This window comes from Simochromis diagramma, unplaced genomic scaffold (assembly GCF_900408965.1).
Source record: "Simochromis diagramma unplaced genomic scaffold, fSimDia1.1 OVJJ01000387.1, whole genome shotgun sequence".
NCBI classification, from domain to species: Eukaryota; Metazoa; Chordata; class Actinopteri; order Cichliformes; family Cichlidae; genus Simochromis; species Simochromis diagramma.
The window spans coordinates 2,095,670-2,115,785 of record NW_024387152.1 but is presented as its reverse complement, the minus strand read 5'-3'; the positions used below and the strand labels follow the sequence as shown (position 1 = coordinate 2,115,785).

At 40.4% G+C, this 20,116-nt stretch overlaps 1 protein-coding gene across 4 annotated transcripts; it reads left to right on the top strand.

The window, feature by feature from the left end:
* The first annotated feature begins 1,602 nt into the window (after positions 1-1,602).
* Positions 1,603-18,473, top strand: rbms2b (RNA binding motif, single stranded interacting protein 2b). Of its 4 annotated transcripts, none has more exons than XM_040047927.1 (14): positions 1,603-2,273; positions 8,549-8,730; positions 11,579-11,637; positions 12,712-12,803; positions 15,373-15,530; positions 15,775-15,854; positions 16,013-16,122; positions 16,232-16,278; positions 16,372-16,465; positions 16,624-16,674; positions 16,757-16,867; positions 17,020-17,100; positions 17,194-17,275; positions 17,356-18,473. In XM_040047927.1, exons 1-13 carry the CDS (start codon positions 2,157-2,159, stop codon positions 17,269-17,271), a joined length of 1,260 nt encoding a protein of 419 aa, XP_039903861.1. In that variant the 5' UTR covers positions 1,603-2,156; the 3' UTR covers positions 17,272-17,275; positions 17,356-18,473. The 4 variants fall into 4 exon arrangements, with proteins under 4 accessions (XP_039903861.1, XP_039903860.1, XP_039903863.1 ...); XM_040047926.1 differs by having other exon boundaries at positions 8,546-8,730; XM_040047929.1 differs by having other exon boundaries at positions 1,607-2,228.
* Positions 18,474-20,116: the final 1,643 nt, after the last annotated feature.

Here is a 20,116-nt window from a genome sequence, read left to right as displayed (position 1 = left end):
AGTTATCGTGCATTGTGAAAATACATTAATAGAAGGGTGGGAGCTCATTTTCATTTTACTTAGAAAATCTTGACATCATTTTCTATTTATTTTTAATACATAAGTATGGAAACAATTAGTAGTTCCAGTTGTCCAACAAGTTTTTAATGACAATAACTTATCATTAGATCATTCTCGTTAAACACACACACACACACACACACACACACACACACACACACTATTTAATGACTACATTTCCCCTTTTGACACAAAAGTTGGCATAGCAACATTTTCTAATCTCAATAATCAATATTAGCCCTCCTCTCCTCTGTTGAGGGATCCCTCTGTGACTACAGTTGCATATCAATTTTGCAAATAATTTAGACATCATCTTGCCTATTTCACCTATTTTAAAATAATTTTTTTAAATAAGATTTGATTTAATGTAAAAATTATTTAAGAATTGTAACCAATTGCAACCAATAGTAACCAGTTTGAACATGGTTGAAAGACTGTAAAAATCTACATATAGACAGAATGATGCAATGATGTGAAAATCATTTAACCACCATATTTAATAATAATAAAAAAAAGTATTAAGACAAAATATTACAATACTGCTGATATTTATTATTTCAAGAACAACATCAACACTTTAGATGTCAGCCTCATGTTTAAAAAAAATTAAGATTGGCAACTATTATAGTAGCCAGGATCCTATACTGGCATATAATAGTGAGTATGGATTATAATGTACATAGTATGAGTATCTTACACATCAGTGAAGGTACCATGAATACCAAACATTAAACTGAGGTTTTGGAGCATGTTGTTTTTCTCAGGGAAAGCCTTGCTTATTTCAGCAAGACAATGCTTAACCGTGCTTCTGTTCCAACAGCATGTCTCCACTGTGCAATAACCTGGTGTTTTATAGTAACCTGCTTACAGTTCAGACCTGTCACCCACTGAAAAGATCTGACACAGTAAGAAGTGACATTTCTGATGGACTCCCCTGAACTGTTTAGCAATTTATTTCAAGCAGAAAAGGAAAACGATTACACAGAAGTAAACATCATCAGCTGTACCATCTTGTTTTTCTACTATTGTCAGTTAAACAAAGTGTGTAAAGGTTTTGCAAATTCCTGCATCCTGTTCGGATTTACATTTTACACAGGATCCCAACTTTCTTGAATATGCAGCAGTGGTTCATAGAGCTGGTAGGTAATAGTTAGCCTTAAAGAGCTGCTGGCTGTTTGTTTACTGCACCTGTACATCTTGGTGTGGTGTTGAAGTTAGGGGGTAAAATTTAAAAAGAAAAACAGAAAAAGGGCCAGATAATAAGGCAAGGATGGGACAAGTGATTGTGTAAGACAACATATTTGATGTGTGGGCTTCATTTTCCTCAGATGACAAGGGTCAACGTCTGTGCTCTGAAAGGTTTGGAAATGCACTTGGCAAAAGTATAGAGAAAAGAAGGGATGGCTGAAAACGTTATTAGAGAGTCAATCTAACTTTAATTATATAATTAAGGAGAATACTAATTAATGCTTCTCTTTCCATCTACATTGGCCTTAGGCAAAAACATTGTCTCAACACGTCCCAGTTTTTTCCCCTTTTCTTTTTTAATCTCAGTAAGCTGCTGTATTTCAATGTCTACTTCCAACTCAGGAAATAGTAGCAGTGATCTGGTCCTCCTCATTTCATATGCACTAGAGGTACTTGACCCAGGGCTTGTGTATGGCTTGAGCAAAGAAAAAGCCAATAAAAAGTGTCTACTGTTAGGGAGATCACCTTATCTAAATCACCATTCCCATTCTTCAAAGTACACTTTAAGCGCAGGCAGCTCTGCATTTCTTCTTCCTAATCATACTGGGTTAGAGGGATGACTTAAATGAGCACAACACTGGAAGTTAAAGCAAAAAAAAAAGTCTGCTAGGTAGGTTATTTATCTCCCTGCCTAAAAGGTGTTATTATTTGGCGAGAAGGCACAACTGGAAGATGAAGTCAGTATAAATAAGCATATAGCCCAGTGCTTTGAGCGGAGTACATGAGAGTGCTGGGAAACGCGGCTCCAATCACTACCGCTGTTCCTGGCTCAATTTCCCTGGCTGACGTCAGCTGACTGCCTTGGCTCTCTCCACTCTCCGCTCCTCCGGACACAGCGCCGAGTAAAAATGCTGCTCTCTGTGTCGGCAAGGACAGGAATCAACCCTTACAACAGCTACAACGGCAAAAACACCAAGAAGGTAAATAACGACACCACGGGCCACTTCTATCGCGTCTTTCTCAAAGTAAGTCATTTTCCCCTCTCGATGCGGTGTTGTTCGAGCTCTGGCTCTCCAGTTAAAAGCTGCTCGGCTGTTTAAGCTGCAGTGTCCTTGAAAGTGGATCACAGGCGACGTTTAAACTCGCATACTTGCCATTGCGGTGTTCGTTTCCGGCTTTTTGCTTGTTCTTCTTTAAACTGTTACACATTAAAACGGGGCCCGTTACGTTGTTGTTCGTGAAACAGTAGCAGGCTACAGTTTGCTTTCGTTTGTTCTGATACGGCGTCTGCTCGCTTCCTATACCGAGCCTGCACACAGTACAGCTTATAAATGTGTTGTGGAGGCATGCTAGGCTCAGGATAAGCTAATAAAGACCAAACATATTTGACTTTAATATGGATTCGCCGGGTTTTAATTTCATATATATTCGGCTAAGTTCTCTTCTCATTGAATTAACCACAAGTTAGCAAAGTTTTTTTTCCCTCTTTCACGCGCACCAGCATGCCCCACCCCTTCTGTCTTACAAATGATTACTGATGGCACTATAAGGAAAAGGAAAGTTACTGAGCCCACGAAAGAAGTCTAGTGTAATTGATTTTTCTCTTTTTTTCAGTAAAATGACAAATAGTTTTTAAGATAAATGTTGATTATTTTGCATACTGAGATGAGTAATTGATGAGGTGACGTGCAACCACTTTTCTGTGCAGGCTGTATGGATTTTTCTTAATTAAAATTCTGGAACTCGCACATGTGTAAAGATCATATATAACGTTTGCAGTCACGGGGAAATATTACCTAAGTCAACGATTTGAAGTTTTAGTTGTTTGTTTTTTGCTCGTGATAGTGGCAGCATTTTTTTTAAAACTAATATTTAACCCCGATTTTTGGATTTATAATGCTGGTATTATAGGTATTTTGCATATATATATATATATATATATATATATATATATATATATCTACATAGGCATATATAAAAAATATGCCCGCACGCTATCAAACGCCATTTTTTTTTGAGAATAACGTGTGAAACAGCTGAAACGCTTCCCGTCTTTCCCCCTTTTTTTCCTCGTCATTCTCTCTCCTGCCTCGAGAAGACTGGAAAGAATTCAGATTGCTCAGATTAATGATCTGGAATTCCTGGAATCCTGGATTCAGACATTGTGCTCACTTCTAGAGGTGCTTTGCAAACTGAAACCCTTTTTTTGCTGAAAGAAGACATGCACACACAGTTTTTTTTTCACCCCTACACACACACCTTCACAAAGAAAGGGACTTGTAAATCCAGTGTCAAGTGGCAGCCCCTGGTCTGTGTCATTTACTACAAGAAACAGGGCAGAGAAAAGAGAGGGATTAAGAGACACCCCACCCACCCCCTCTTCCTCTGCTTTTGATTAACTCCCTGATCTTTTTTTTTTTTTTAAACTTTCTCTCTTTTAGCCTTACAGGCTGTCTAAGTGTTAAGATGAACCCAGGTTTTAGTCAGGAAGAGAAGAGCAAATAGGTCTCACCTTCGAGCCGCAGGACATCAGGGGTTTTCTTATGTGGTTCTTTCCACCTTGCTGTTTTTCTCACCGTCTTTTTTTTTTTTCTTTCTGCTTGAAGCAACAGAAATTTAATATAAAAAGATTGCATCTGTAATACTAAAATCGTTTCCACTGCACCTAAAGTTTCTTTAGCCTAGGAGGTAGGATGGATCTGTCTTTCTGTGATACAATATATCATCAATTTATAAAAGATGCTGTTGTTGCGTAGTGCAAACATGATCGACTTTGTGATGCTAGTAGTTTGTTTGTGCATAGATCGAAGGCTACTGTATGGTAATAGAAATAAGCAAATATGCGTTTAATGATAAGCAAAATGAATTTTTGCTTGTACAGTTTAATTCATCTGGGATTTTATAGGCTACTGTGTTCTTATCTTGTGATTAATATGAACTTAAATCAAACAAAAGAACTAAATGTGGTGTCTGACCGATGTTGCATTTTGTTTTAACATGCTCTGTATCAACAGATTTAGCATTGAAGCGTCTTACAGTGAGACTCCTACAGTTAAAAGCATGCGTTCTGCCTCATTTAGCACTCATTGTTCTTGCTTGGGTGAAAAAGTCCTTGAGTCACCTGCTCTCCCTACAGGAATCACCTGTGCTCCCTCCAACTGTAATCACCTCATCGGTCTTTAGCTGCTCTCTGCAACATGGTGTAGCCCCCCCCCCCCCCCCCCCCCCCCCCCCCTCTTTTTTTGTAGTTATGCTGCTTGCACAGCTGTGGTGACAACACACAGAGCTGATTTATCTTTCTGAGGCTGTAAAGAGATAATCGTATAGTAACTGGGAAGTGGGGACTGCATAGGGAAGCAACGGAGCATCAGTTGTTCATAGGCAGATAGCATTGATTAGTTATTATATAGTGAAAATAAATAAATAACATCCTCATGCATTTTTCATTCAATGTGCGTGTGTATGATGAATATATAAATAATATATACATCTCTAATCATGCATTTATTCATTCAATATCTTGTGTATGATATATATATATATATATATATATATATATATATATATATATAACCTCATGATCAACATTTCAAAGACGTGAATTGCACCGAACGGTGGCGTCTCTGGGAATGTAGTTCAGTTTAAAGAACTTTAATCTTGAACCCATGGTCCTCGTTACTCCTTGTATTGATGTGCTGCAGAGGAATGTAAAGAATGCTGACACTGTTATGGATATAAGGAGCAGTGTAAACAGATACTGTATGTCAGCGGTTGTGGATTGACAAATAACATGCATGCAGCTGGGAAATCAGTGGTATGCAAGGAAGTCAGGTTTTGTGCAATGATTAACTGAGAAGAAATGTAGCCTGTAAAATGAGATTTTTAATTCCTAATCATTTGAATTAAAGGTATTTGTCACAGGCTACCCTTTGCATGCATATTTTCATGTGTTTGCACCATTACATTGGAAATTACCTTACATGGGTGGCAAAACACCTGGAGCGGGACTGGGGCAGATGGGGAGTAGGTGTGGAGCTGACTCACTGCCATCCTCTTTTCAGATGGAGCCTAGCAGAGCGCTCTTAATGAGACACTACCTTCTGACTGGAGAGCACATGAGAGGGATTAGCACTTTCCGCTAACAAGCTCAGATCCCAATTAGTAAGGCTTCGCTTGCCAGAATCGGGCCCGGGCTCGGTCTCCCGTCGGATCCTGTCTCCCCAAGCCTTTGCAGGTGCATCCCTCCTGACAGCCTGTGCAGGCCGCTTATCATGAAGGCGAGGGAAAGCACCAGAAAAGACTGTGATTGTGGAAAAACAAACAGTGTACTGATGCTAAAGAAGAGAGGGAGATTAGAGAAGCAGGATAAGATGAATGGGGTCTGTGGTTTTCTCAGCTCGAATAAAAAGATAGCTTTCAAGTTCGGAAGGATGACTCCATATCGGTTTGGAAATCATAAGGCAGCTGAGTAGTGGGGAAGCATAAAAGTTTGCACATAAATCACTATATAAAGCAAGGTTTGTACTAGGAGAAACTCCATATCCTTTCATTTATTTTATATGCCTGTAGCCTGTTGTTAGCTTGACTAAAGATTTGGTTTTGATATTCATCTAGTTTGTTCAGAGGTTTCTATAAATATAGTTTAAATAAAGGCTCCACGGACAGGAAACATCTTTAAGTCTCTAATGCTGTAAAAATTCAAACTCTATATAATCAAGTTCATGTACAATGCTGTACCATTAGCCACTTACATAATGTGTCTCTGATCCTTAATAGTGTGTCATTACAGTGTAAACAAAACACAACAGAGGCCCTCCAGCCTTTCTTTCACAGCTTGGAAACCCTTTGGTTTGAATTCATGTTACATTAAAAAAAATTGCTGAAATACAGAAATGGCACCAAACTAAATTTTGATATCTCCATCTTGCTTCCTGTTCCTTGTTTCCTGCTTTAAACAGCAATATTTCTGTGCTGGCTGGCATGTGACCGGTCCTAAATGTAGTGCACCCCTATTAGTCCTGTCACTGTGGTTTGTTGAAGCAGCCATTGTCTGTTTTTCTGCTCTTCTTGCCCATGTGTGTAAGACTGTTTCAGTATTTCTGGGCTGGTACAGTTTACTCAAAGCTGAATTTTGAACTCCTACAAATGTAGGGATCTAACAGTTATGAAACTGAGATCTGCATACCGCAGTGTTGTCTTCCTGTATGGTAATGTTGAGCGTGGTGGTTAGCTAAGCATGTTTGTCTGGTGAAAGCTGTACGGATTCAAGATCGTTCAGGTAATGGCTAAATTCGAAGTGCACCGGAATGACAGAGTTTATGTTTGTCATCATGGGTGTGCATTAAAAATATTTTTCACTTACATCTTCAATAGATGTGCATTCATTCATTTTTTTTAAACCACTGTTAAAAGCTTTGGAGAGATATTAGTTGGTATTTAAGAAGGAAGGGAAGAAGACATGGGTCATAATTAGGCTGATTCCAGCTGTCTTTCTTCCTTTCTGTTAATAAGCCGATGGCCTGAGGGTGACCTTGTGAGGTCCAACAAGCCATTGGTGCAGGAAGATCAATCCCTTTATAGTAAAGATGCTGCATATAGCTAAAGTCTTACTTTGAGTTGGATACAAGGCCTAATCGATCCAATACATCCATCACATTCCTTCTTATTGCAGGATTGGGATCTCTGCTGCTGTCGGATGACAGAACTTTCTGATATTTAAACATGCCTGCTGTTAGGCAAGGGTTAATACACATGGCTTGTGTGTTGTTGCTTGATAATGGATTAAAACTATATTTTGTGACTCACCCACCGCTACAAGCCACCCCATTGTTCTCTGTGGTTTGACCTTCTGACCTCAGTTAATCAAACTGTTCCTCCTCCTCCAGCAGTGGAGGGGAGGCAACACCAAGGCCAAGCGTAGCTGGCGTTTTGCATACATTTTACTTCACTTCCCTGCTAATTTCATTTGGTTGGCACAAGATGGGATCAGCTGGAGTAGCACTGTATACAGCTGTCATTGTTTGTTTGCTATCTGGCCGCCGACAACACTCTGGGCATTCAAAAAAGCCATGTGTCAGTTAAATGAGTCCGCTGTGGTCTTAGAAGTTGCTTGTATATGTTTGTTTGTTTGAAACCACTTTGCTGCTGATGGGAAGCTTAAGTATGTTTTCAGAAATGTATGCAATCACCCATTTCTGCTTAATAGAAAGCTTTAGTTTTAGCAGGTTTTTGTCAATATCCACCTAAAAGGAATGCTTTATAAAACTTCCTGAAAGAGTCTGTAATGGTATCATTCTGAGTGAACAAAGTTTGCATCATCAAAACAGCAAAAAAGTTCTGTAGTTTTGGAGAGGCCTCTGTAGGTCCTCAAGGATTTTGATGATGGATGTTGTGCATGTAAACTCACTTTTTTAGCCGTCATTGTTCTCCAATGCACCTGTCTAGCAGCAGTCTTCTGCTAAATGAAAGGTGCTTCTGTAAAAAGTACGCAGGAATAGCAATTAAAGAATTAATGTACACAAAGTTAAGCCATTCAGTCTGATTGGCTCACTGTGGATTTTTCCACTGTTCGCTGGAGAAAGTCCTCTTTTCCATCTGTTTTTAGCAATCTTCCCAACACGAGTTGTGTGCCATCTGTGAATCCTGCGCTCTTGCATTGATGGTTTGTAGAGATGCCTGTAGAGTTGGATCTGCACAAAGACATACTCATGCCAACCTGTCCATTCTGTTGTTCTATGGCAGCCACAGCACAGTGTGCTGAGAGGAGGCACTGGCTAGCTTTTAGAACTCGTGAACTAGCTTTAGATGGTTGTTTTGATGGAGGTTAAAAAGTCAGTTGACAAAACGTACATGAAAATATGCAATGTACAAATAAAAACAGGCATTTTAAGATGTCTCCATATTAATTTTGCATACCCTAGTAAATGTGGCTGATTGAATGAATCTTTGTATGTGAATGCAATCTGACTTTTATTATTTAGTATTTCTGTATTTTGCAAATACTACAATGGTACATACTATTTCTTCTCATATTTTGCTTCATATAAATAGTATAAATTGCGTAATCGTAATACTTGTTATATCTTGTATTCCTGTTTTTCCCTCACAGTGACCTGTTATAATATTTATCTGACTGGCCTGACCTGTCCAGCCAGATTAAGCATTAAATTGATGCTGATATCTTGTCTGTGTCTCTCTAGCCTCAACTGGTTGGTTTTTTTTATTTCCAGTTAATGACTGCATCCATGCGTACATCCAATTTCATGTACCTAAAAAGAGCCCTCTGTTTCCTCCACAGCAGACATATGTGTCCCCGTCCAATCATCAGATGGCTCCCCCAAGCCCCAACAGCAACACCACCACAATTAGCAATGGCAGCAGTAACAGCAGCAGCGGGGGAGAGCAGCTGAGCAAAACCAACCTTTATATCCGTGGCCTCCACCCAGGAACCACAGACCAAGATCTGGTCAAACTCTGTCAGCCGTAAGTCACCTAAAACACATTTACTTCAGCGTGCACTTACACCCAATAAATTTCTCTGGCTGTCTGAGGAAGCATGAACCCGGCTAGAGCAGACTAGATTATAATGGGTGTCTGGTGGGTGATGGCTGGTCGGCTGCAAGGATGAAAGGCTTGCATCTCTACTTTTGGCAAATAAAGAAGATGTATAGTTTCCATACAACTTAAGTGCACAGGAACACTAAACCATACCATATTTGGTATTTATGTAATGTACAAGAGGGCCACATTTTTATCCATGCATTTTTTTTAACAATGTAGTGGCTTTTTGGAAAAACGAACAATCACTGGGGCTGCAAACTAAGACCTTTCAGCCTGACATAGCTGAGCACAGACTTTCCAACAACTAGGTACAGAATGTTTAGTCTCACTCTCTCATGCTAATTCATTCTGTCTCTTCGTGCTCATTCATACACTTTTAATCTATGATTATTTTTTCTCTTATGTTTTAGTCATGATACAGTATGACAGTGAGCCCTGTCATCCAGATACAGCGTCACTTCTGCACTATAAATATCACGCCATGTTGCTCATCAGTGTGGCTGTGAGTCTTCGAGAACTTTGTTGTGGACAGCATGTAGTCGGACGTCAAACAGCAGCACCATCCAATCCATCTGATATGTTTGTTAGGCCTTCAGTGGAAGACATCAAAACATGCAGGGCTGAGATGAATGATCTGCTCTTAGTTAATTGAATTATGGAGCCTGGTGATGAGAACCAGAAGAGCAGAGGAGAGTAGTGGGAGAAAAGGAGGGAAAAGAGGGCAAGAGAGATTGAACGAGGGAGGGTGAGGCCTGCTATTTTACAGCTGTCTGGAAGCTATGGCTCACATGAGGCAGCCCAACCCTACAGGAAACGGCAAGCCCAGGGGAAAGGGAAAGACAAACAAGGGCAATGGTAGTGGGGGGGTCAGAGGGGGAGGAGTGAGTGGAGTTCAGGGTTTGTGTGTCAGGTGGTGTTCTGTGGGGGTAGTTCTCATATTTCTGCTTTTACGGAGCAGATAAAAATCACTGCATGAAATGTGCCTTTTAGCAGAGCACATTAAGGCTGATGTAATTTTCAGTTAAACTAGAGTGAAAGAGGATATTGTGTCCAATAATAGTTAAAAGGGTAACGGCTTGTAGATGAGGATGTAAAGCAGCAGGAAGACTACTCGTGTAGGGACTCTGACTTACTTTGCTCTAGTTGGAACCGTAAATCTGCGTATACTTTGAGGACGCAGCACTTCCAGAGCTCCCCTCCCCCACACTGAGAGTTGTTGCATGCAAGCTCTGTGATGTACTGTGTACCAAGTGAGGGATGAGAGACGGGGATGGGATTGGGGGTTGGCTCTCCATTGGCCACCGGGCCCTGCATTTGTGTCTCCGGGTGCCTTGCTGCCGCTCTGGTTATGCAGCAAGTGTGCAGCATGAAGAGCTCATAACTTAAATGCTAGTTGTTGTGAGAATAAGCAGGCTGATGGCACTGCCATATAGTGTATATGCAAATGTAGGAACGCAATGCTGGCATATCCATCCAGTCGAGTGAGTGGCATTTTGTCACTTGGAGTCAGAAATGCATTGTGAAATTGCGGTTTTGCATATGAGGGCAAATGGCCCTCCAGCTTATACACATTGGATGGGATTGCAGAAAATAGACCAAATGAATGACTGTAACATGAAATATCTCTGTTATAGTAGATAAAATATCAAAAATGTGTGATTGTCAACACAGCCCAACATGCTCTCATGCATGTTATAAGGACAAGGAAAACCCAAAGAACAAGCCCACATCAGCATTCAGGTTGGGATTTGCTTGCAAGGTAGAAAAGTGTTTGGGTTTTTTCCCCCTTACAGTCCTCAGAGTTTGGCACAATCAAACAGAATAATCAGATGAAGTTCTGTAATGTGAATTATTTAATATGACTGTTTGATCTTCTTGTCCTACATCCTACACAGATGACCTTAAGCCATTTTAAAAAAGTGGGGGAAATGCTTCCAGGCTTGTGTTTTTTATTTTTTGTTTTTTATTTTTTTGTTTGTTTTAAATGTGTGTAGTAAAAAAAAACAAAAAAAAAAAACTGTTAGACTGTCACATTACAGCTAACAGGTCCTCAGCTAATCCTTACTTACAAAAGTCAAATTATTTATGAAATTGATTTCTCAGAGTGAGGTAGTGGTGCTGTGCCACTAGATGCAAGTTGAATTACATTTCAGGGGGCACTAAGACCCAGTGGAGGGTTAAAGGCTGTCTAGAGAGAAGCTGGTTAGTAGAATGAGAGTGTGGCTGGGAGCCAGTATTGGACAGGACAGCCAAGGAGAGGCATATCAGATTACACTGCATGCACATGCCTGGAGAGATGGGAATTGATAGACCCTGCTGCACAGAACCATTCGCCCAAGTCGAACACTATCCTATGTATTTGCAGTATCTACGGCTAGGTGGGGCGAGGGGTGTGGGTAGTTAATGTAGAATTTTCATATTTATGGTGAATTATGATGCAATCGCTGAAAAAATTGATGGGGGGATTCATATCTACCAGTTTGCCACTGCATGTTGGATTTCCCTGGAGATATGATCCCTATTGACATTTGTGTGTGAGCTAGAATGAATAAGATATGGTAAATCTATAGTCCTCCTAGAATGCAGAAGCCCACGGGACAGTATCATTTTTTTTCTAACTGAATTTGCCCTGCCTTGGATTTGTTATCAGATGAGGTGATTGTGTAACTTTATTGAAATCTTTAGATGATTTACAATTTAGTTATCAAGAGTATTACATCTATACACAGTGGAAGGACGACCTCTGAGTGCAAACCTCACTGTTTTTCAGGTATGGGAAAATTGTGTCCACGAAGGCCATCTTGGACAAGACTACCAACAAATGCAAAGGTGAGGGTTTGTTGTTGTTGTTGTTGTTGTTGTTGTTGTTGTTTTAATTAAATGAAAAAACACAGCTGTTCCATGCTCATCCATAATATTTGTTGAAATGTGGCCTTTCAGTTCACTAACGCCTCTTCTAGTCAGCTGATCATTGTGTAGCATATCAAGTGGTAAAATTACACCACAAATATGAAACTAGTTTCTCATCATGGTTTTTGCTGAAATGTGTGGGAGGAGAAATACCTCATTTTATTTAGGCGGGATACTTTCTTGATAGAATGTGGGGGAGGCAGCACAACTGGTCCCTATTTGGTCTCCGTAGGTTCACTGTCAGATCTGACTGTATCACACATTTGCATCCTGCCTTGCGTCCCAGTTTTGCTTCTGTTGTTTGTTTTTTTAAAAACATGGTCCAGGCTTGCTTGCATGTGTGAAAATGCTCATAGTTACACATCGCTGCACAGAAAATGAATAAAAAAAATAACCAATATGAACATATTAGAGGGAATAGAGTTTCTGTAAAAAACAGTTTTTGAGAAATGATTGTAACGTCAGCAGAGAAGGAGAGGACTACTCTGAGCCCACAGCACCGTCAACCTTGGACTGGGCGAATGGGCTTGCGTGTAAATAAGAGACCGTGATCAGATGATCCGAGATGCCAAAGTTCAGAAATCTATAAAAGAGCAAGATCATGTGGGGTCTGGTGTCTGATAGTTTATAGAAATCACTCCTTTACTTCATGGGAAGCCAAAAAAAAAAATGTTGGTGCGATGTGAAATCTATGGCTGGTATCGGTAATGTGCAAGGTTACAGCATGCTGCTGATAAAGTCAATAAAGCTATTTGACAAGTGCATGAAGCCGTCAGCTTCACACTGTACCTACTGAGTAGGTGTGTGTTTATTTATTTATTTTTTTAATATGGGCAGCGTCCTCCATCTGTCCCCCAGAGGGACGCACATTCCAGTCCTAGCCAGCTGTCTCTTCAGATTCATACACTGTTACCACGAGTACCTCATGAGTTTAAACTGTGCACCTCTCCTGCAGTATGCACATCTCACTGTCATATATTTTGTTCCCTGCAGGCTATGGCTTTGTTGACTTTGATAGCCCAGCCTCTGCTCAGAAGGCAGTGACGGCACTGAAGGCTGGCGGAGTGCAGGCTCAGATGGCCAAGGTGAGAACTCAGCTTGAGGTATCAAAATTCATTGGGTTAATTTATAACGGCTTGGTGTAAGTTTGATTTAGCCTGAAAGAGCACTTTATCAGTGTCTCAGCAAAAATGTTGAATAATGATTTGATTCATTAATTTCACATTAAATGTTGACTCATTAATCATAGAGGGAAAAGGTTGCTCCTTGGATTTTTCTGCCTCTTAAGAAATAACAGATCTCTCTTGCTGTTTGTAGCGCCCCATTCTTTAAAAAAAATAAATAAATAAAATCAAAAATCTATCACCAGATATTCCTTTATGCTTAAATCCGCTTTTTTCATACATAAAATCGCTGGCTTCATCAGTCTGCATTATGTTGTTCAGAAACGGTCATTTTTATGTTAATTTTCCCTGCAGCTTCATCCAGACGGGGCCTCTGGTAATGCTGGAACATATGTCATGTGCTTGACATTTGACTGTATATCAAGTGACTTAGTTAGTGTCAGATTTTTGTTACTAGTTTATGTAACGGAGAGAATGAAAGGGTTGCAGGGATTTTTAAACCAGAGAATCATCCAAACACCAATTACTAAACAGGGAGAGAGAAAAAATCATCTGCCCTGTTTTGGTGAGGATGTTCTTACCTCAGGCTTTTTGAGTTCAGCATGTTGCACAGCTTCAATGCAACATTGCTCATATGATTAAAAGGCGGCATTTGGAAACTTAAACATAAATCACCTACATGTTTAAATAACATCAGCAGTGTTGCAACTTCTGCAGAAAAGTAACCAGGGTGCTGTTCAGAGGTGAAGCCAGCACACTGCGGCGCTGTCACAATAATAGTGCACTTTAAGACTATTTCTGTGCACAAAGAGTCCACGGATGCTTACATGTATGTATGTATGTGTTTATAGTGGTGATGGTGTTTGGGGAGCACGTCCCAGAGCCTGCTCTTTGAGCTCCCTGCACAAAGGACCTGTCTGTTCTCCCTAGTGGCATCTGACTCAGTGTCTGAGCAGTTCCCCAGTCAGCAGGGCACAGTGCCCAGCCACCCGCCCTGTCACACGCACGCCCACAGACACACAGAGCCCACTTGACAATCGCACACGCACTTCAGCAGCCTTGCCTCAACCGGATTATGACACGCTCTCACGGACTCGCACACCACCGGCGCCCTGGGAAAGCTGATCTCTCGTTAAGCTGGATCACTGACATTCATACGGCTTCTTGCTCGCAAAATAACTTGATTTCAGTCACCCTTTCAGCCCGGCTTTACAACAAGACTTGTGTGTTTGCGTCAGAATTCTCTCTGACTCACTGTGACTCATTCACAGATGAAATCCACAACTGGGGCTTCTCTGCTGCTCGCTCTCATGGGTTCAAGCCTCATTGCTAGTGTACACTGCGGGGAGGGAGGAAGGTGAAGGAGAAATCACCTTCATCGCAGGTCGCAGCGATTACACATGCATTATTCATGGAATGGAAATGAACTCGCGCTGCATTTACAGGTTTTTAATCACATCTGCACTCTGAGATAATGAATATGCATAATGGTTAGAGGGCGATACAGATTGAGCATCTCACAAGATGCCGTCGGTCACATTAAATTTGTTTTAAGCAGGGCACAAAGGAAATTGGAAGGGGAGGAGCCTACAAAACAGTTCAAGTTGCTTAGAGTGAAACTTTCTTTCAGCATGTTTTCTAATCATTTTAAATTCAGATTTGGAAGCGCTGCATATTTTCTCTGGTTTCTAAAAGCCGACAGAGCCAGCATCTGTGCCTGCATTCAAGGTCAGGATTACCACATGAATATAGCTGCCTGAATGCAAGCAGTGCATTAGTAACATGATCGAGGAAACGGAACGACCACGTTTTTGGTAGCACAATGCGTGAGATGTTCTCCAGATTGTTCCCGAAGGTCTTTGTCCAAAATGTCACTGCTCTCTCTCTCTCTCTCTCTCTCTCTCCACCAAGCGAGAGAAAGGGGGAGCACGTAATCGCTTTAGATCATCCAGGGATGGCAAGCCATATGAAATGTAATTATGCTTTGATATCACAGTGGCTGAATCGCCTGCTTTCATCCTCTTAAGGTCCTGGCTCTGAACAATGACCCCCTTTGTAACCCTTTGGAAATAAAATATAAGTGATGGAAAATAAGAGAAGAGTGTAATGAAGATCTGTGCAGATTACATTTGTGATAGTGAGCTATAGAAATAGAACTGAAAATTTCACTTGACTTAAAATGAGTTCAGCTGAAATCCAGCCAGAACTTTCTTCACCGTCTCTGTTCTCTCCAGACCTCACGGTCCACGTCTCACGGGTCCAAAATGAAATCATTTTGACTTCAGCTTCAGACCTTCTACCTTTTCTTGCTGCTTCTTTTTTTTTTTTTCTTCATGTCCTCTGCCTTACATCCTCCAAATATCAGTCATCTCACACACGTCCTGTTCAAAGGTTATGTAAATTTCCCAAATGTTTGCTGGCGGCTGTATTTTCTTGGAACGCTTCTATGGTCATGCCTCAGCTGTTGTTCTGTCACAAGGAAACCAAGAGCCCCAAATCATTCACCTCCCTCTGGCTTCTCTGTGGTTAGCAACAGGAACAAGACCCCACCAACCTGTACATCTCTAACTTGCCGCTGTCAATGGACGAGCAGGAGCTGGAGAACATGCTGAAGCCCTTCAGTCAGGCCATTTCCACACGCATCCTCCGTGACGCCAATGGAACCAGTCGAGGAGTGGGCTTTGCCAGGTACACGCTGTTGTAGGACAGCTGGCTGAAGTTGACTAGTTGTGCTGTAACCTTGTGTGTATTTAAGAAAATCTCAAGTCCAATGGGAGTACTAAAGTTCAAAGCAACTTTTTTAGTATAATGTTGGGTGAGTGGGCCCTCTGGTGGTCATTATAGGTAGAAACCTTTCAAGCAGAAACTGTCATTCAAAGAAGTGATGGATTGGCTCTCTACAGTTTTATTAAGCACAAAATATGTCCCTTAGGATGGAGTCGACAGAAAAATGTGAGGCCATCATCCAGCATTTCAATGGGAAATATATCAAGACTCCACCTGGAGTTCAAGGTGAGTTTTCTGGAGGTTTTTTTGTTTTTGTTTTTAAATTTGAGGCTGAGTAGATTGTCTTTATTTATTCAGCATATTTCAGCATCAAGACAACAGTCTTATTAAAACGGTTTTAGAAAACTGAGTGTTATCTCCTGTTTGGAAAACCTCTGGTTCAGCACCGTCAGAACCCTTGCTGTGTAAATTTGCTGATGGAGGCCAGAAGAAGCGCCAGAGCCAGGGGAAATATCTGCAGAACGGTCGGCCCTGGACAAGAGATGGAGAGACTGTGAGCTTTGTTTTTTTTAGTTTATTTTTTTTATGCCTGTAAGGGGGGGATCCAAACACCTCATGTTTCTCCCTCATAATGACATTGCTCTTTTGTTTTCTTCCTCCAGGGAGGAATGACCCTCACCTATGACCCAACCACAGCCTTACAGAATGGGTCAGTATGCTGGCTCATGCTAATCTCTTGTATAGCCCCAAGGAGTGGTGGTCTAAGCTGTGGTCACTAAGAAATCTGTGCCTCTTTCTGCAGGTTTTACTCCTCTCCCTATAGCATTACCCCCAATCGGATGATTGGACCAACCTCCCTTTCCCCATATATGCATCCACCTGTGTCCACCTATCAGGTACTGGGGTTGTTGTGTTTTCAATTTTATAGCTTTTGGTTTGAAAATTTGTTTTTAATATTTCAGCCATATTTTCTTCTTTATTTTCTGCAACTATTTTGTAATGTTTCTGCACGTGTGTTTTTATATTAACTGACACGTCTTCGATTTTCTTGCAGGTACACAACCCGTCCTGGCTACATCACCAGTCATACATAATGCCACCCACAGTGAGTATCTGGCAGTTTATTTGTTTTTGTTTCTCTCAAGACTCTTTTAATTTAGCTTTGATTCTTGATGTTCCCCCCATAGGGAGCTGTCCTGACACCTGGGATGGACCACACCATGTCCATCCAGCCAGCATCAATGATGGGGCCTCTAACACAGCAGCTCAGTCACCTCTCTATGGGCAGCAGTGGTACAGTAAGTACAGTGCACAGTATCTGGCTATGAGAAAGGCCAGGGTAAGAATTGTGTGGTTTGTGCCTTTTGAGTTTCAGCTTCTTTTTTGTATTTGAATTCTTCTCCGGGTGCAGATTCACACAGCTAATGAACTTATTTCCATTCTCTTCCAGTATATGCCTGCAAACACATCTATGCAGGGGACCTACATACCCCAGTACACCCAAGTGCCTGCCACCAACATCTCAGTTGAGGTACTGCCCTCCACCTCTCGCCTCCCTTTGGAAACATTTACCACTCAAACCTTTACATAACTGCAGATTAATTATTTGGTGCTTCTTTCTCAGGAAAGTGCCGTCCAACAACCTGTTGCCATAGAGACACCAACAGAACATGCAACCTACTCTTACCAGCATAACAAGTAAAGAGGTGGGTTTTGACTGATTCCCCCAAGTGACTGTGTGTGTGTGCGTGCGTTCTAATTGGCTAATCTTGTCACCCTGCGTTAGATCTTCATCTGGGGCCCGACTGACTCTTGAGGGGTCCCAAGAGCTGAGATTCCCTGTGTGAAGAACTAGACACTCCAGGAACACAAACTGTTCCACACAAAGGACAAAAACAAAGATATTTTCTATGAACTCAGATTTTAAAACAAACTCTTTTACTTCAGACAAGCAAAGCTGGAGGACAGCAGACGGTGGGGAAATGGAAGAATGGAACAATGAGCATCTATTTTGATAACGGTCAAGAAAAGTTCAAAAAGCTGTTAAATGTGTCGTGTATGACCATTGATCATATTCTTTTTTTTCTCTCTCTTCAAAACACTACTCCGGGGAGCAAGGATGAAACCAGGAAAAGAACATTTCAACACCATGTTTTAGGTCATGTTCTGCTTTTGTAAGATATGCAGTTTTTGTTTTTTTACATTTTTCTCCTTTTTGACTGATGCTTTCAGACTTGAACCTGCCTTTTTGTAAATAGTTCTTTGGTTATTTTTTTTGTGTGTTTCTAGCCTCGTCCAATTGATTGATTGGTGCAAATATTCGGAAGCAGAAAAACTGAAGTCCTTTTAGAAAAAGCTGATGTTGTAAGACTGATATGGTGCTGACATCGATTAGCTTCTTTCTCTCACAAAGGCAGCAAGTTTGTCAGGTATGAAACCTTACCTGAAGCAGTCTCACTTAAGTTTTTTGGCACTTAAATATATTTAAAAGGAAAAAAAAGTTTAGTTCCAACAATCTCAACAAAGCTGCAGACAATCAGAAGATTACACAGAAGAGAACATTTTAAGCTGATGTTCGTTGCCGAAATATTTCAGAGCGGACTACTTTAAAAGAGATGAATAGATTTAAAGCATTCCAGTTGTTGTTGTTTTAACCGAGAGTTTTAAATATTGATTCACTTTGAGCTGCTTCACGTGATGAAATCCAAAGTTGTTTAACAGGGATCACATCTCACTCAGAGCTGCCTGTAAATAGATTGAAATGTATTCACACTTTCGCTCGACTTCCTTGATACATGTGATGTAATGTGTCAGTGCCCCTCCCTTTTTTTTTTTTTTGTTTAAGTAAACAAGGATGCAGATTCTTCCCTGAATCCCCCAAAAAATCAGATTTTCTGAAGCGGGAATGAAATGTTGTTATTAAAGTATAAAGATGTAATTACACAGACATGGAGATTAACTGGTGACGCATGAATCTGTCCTGTTATATCTGCAGAAAACACTACTTAGGTGATTCATAACGGCCAGGCTATGGCTTTGAAACTGGCCATTGCTGTGTGTTTGCAATCTTCTTCTGCATTTCTGGTTTTTACCGTCATGTTTTTTGTTCTTAAACATTATTTAAAGGTTTCATTTTTTTTTTAATTCAGTTTCAAAACTTTTAAGATTGATCTTATTTTTCAAAGAAGCTTTGATTTTTATTTTTGATAGTGTGTTGTGTGCTTCATAGTGAGAAATAGAGGTTTTCACTTTTTTCTTTGTGTTTTGCGTACTTGCTTTGTTGTGGTTTCAGTGTTGATGTCAAAGAGGCTTTAATATTTCAGTTCTGTCAGTGTCACCAGTGTTGGCACTTTTAGACATAACTTCTCATGATGGATGAAGCATGTATGCTAGGTTCAGATGCATTGTTACAGAGTTGCACCGCATGCAGTCGGTGTAAGAGCAATTTATGTTGAAAACCTTGACTTACCTCATCCTGCCAGAGCAATGTAGATTCAGTTTGTGTTCAATGTTCACAGGCAATAACCAACTACAGTAGGTCTCATGGCTGATCACAGCTGGTACTGTGTCCACATCCTCTAACTCTTCCGTCCAATGTTTGGAAAACATGCCCCAAGGTCTGTTGATCTATGCAATTAATTTATTGTCCTTACAAATGCAATACTACGAATATCCAAGAGACACCTCGTGTTGCGACAGTGGATCACCTCACAGTGACTTTATATTCTGGCTGACGTGGCTTTTCTCTTTTCATTTTAAATAATTTGTGTTTGGTTTTTGTGACACATTTGTCTATGGTTCATTAATTGTAAGTAGAATTGCAACATCAAAAGGGAACTTTTTCATACCAAAACGCGGTTGTTTTAATATGACTGTAGGAAAAGTAAGAACTCCTAAAATAAATAAATATGGCAGATTTTTTTTTCTCTCCATATGTTTTGAAGGCACATTGCCACTTTTTGTTTAGTTTAGTTTAAACACAGGCACCATTGCATTGTTTTCATCATTCCGCTCATTTTCCACTTTTACGGTTTGGATAAATATCGTCCCATCTCGTTCTTTCTTAGCTGTTACTTGTTTTCCTCTTTAACTACAAAACCTTTTATTTCCAGGTGACAAATAAACCTCACAGAAATGCCTTAATTTCACTGGAAGGGAGTGTGAAGTGCTACTCAGCTGTGTTGGGCTTTATCTCTGACTGGAATTGTTTTCATGCACTGCAAACTGTTGAAGGTGTTTGTTTTTTTGTTTTTTTTTTAACTCCTTGAGATACTAGATCTATGAAGCAAAGAAATGTTTAAATGCTGATTCACTGTTGTGTGTTTACCATTCCACGATTTTAATCCAAATATATTGAAGACAAAAAAAATGAATTGTGGCTTATTGCTGCTAATTTTTAAATTATTTCATCTGAAGGTCATTTAATATATCAAGTCAAAAATGGGGTCAGTTTTGTAACCATGTCCATGAATTTGTCTGTTTATTGTGCGCATCAACCTCTCCGTAAGTGTTTGTGCCATGATGCAGGGCTTTTTGTTTTTTTTTCC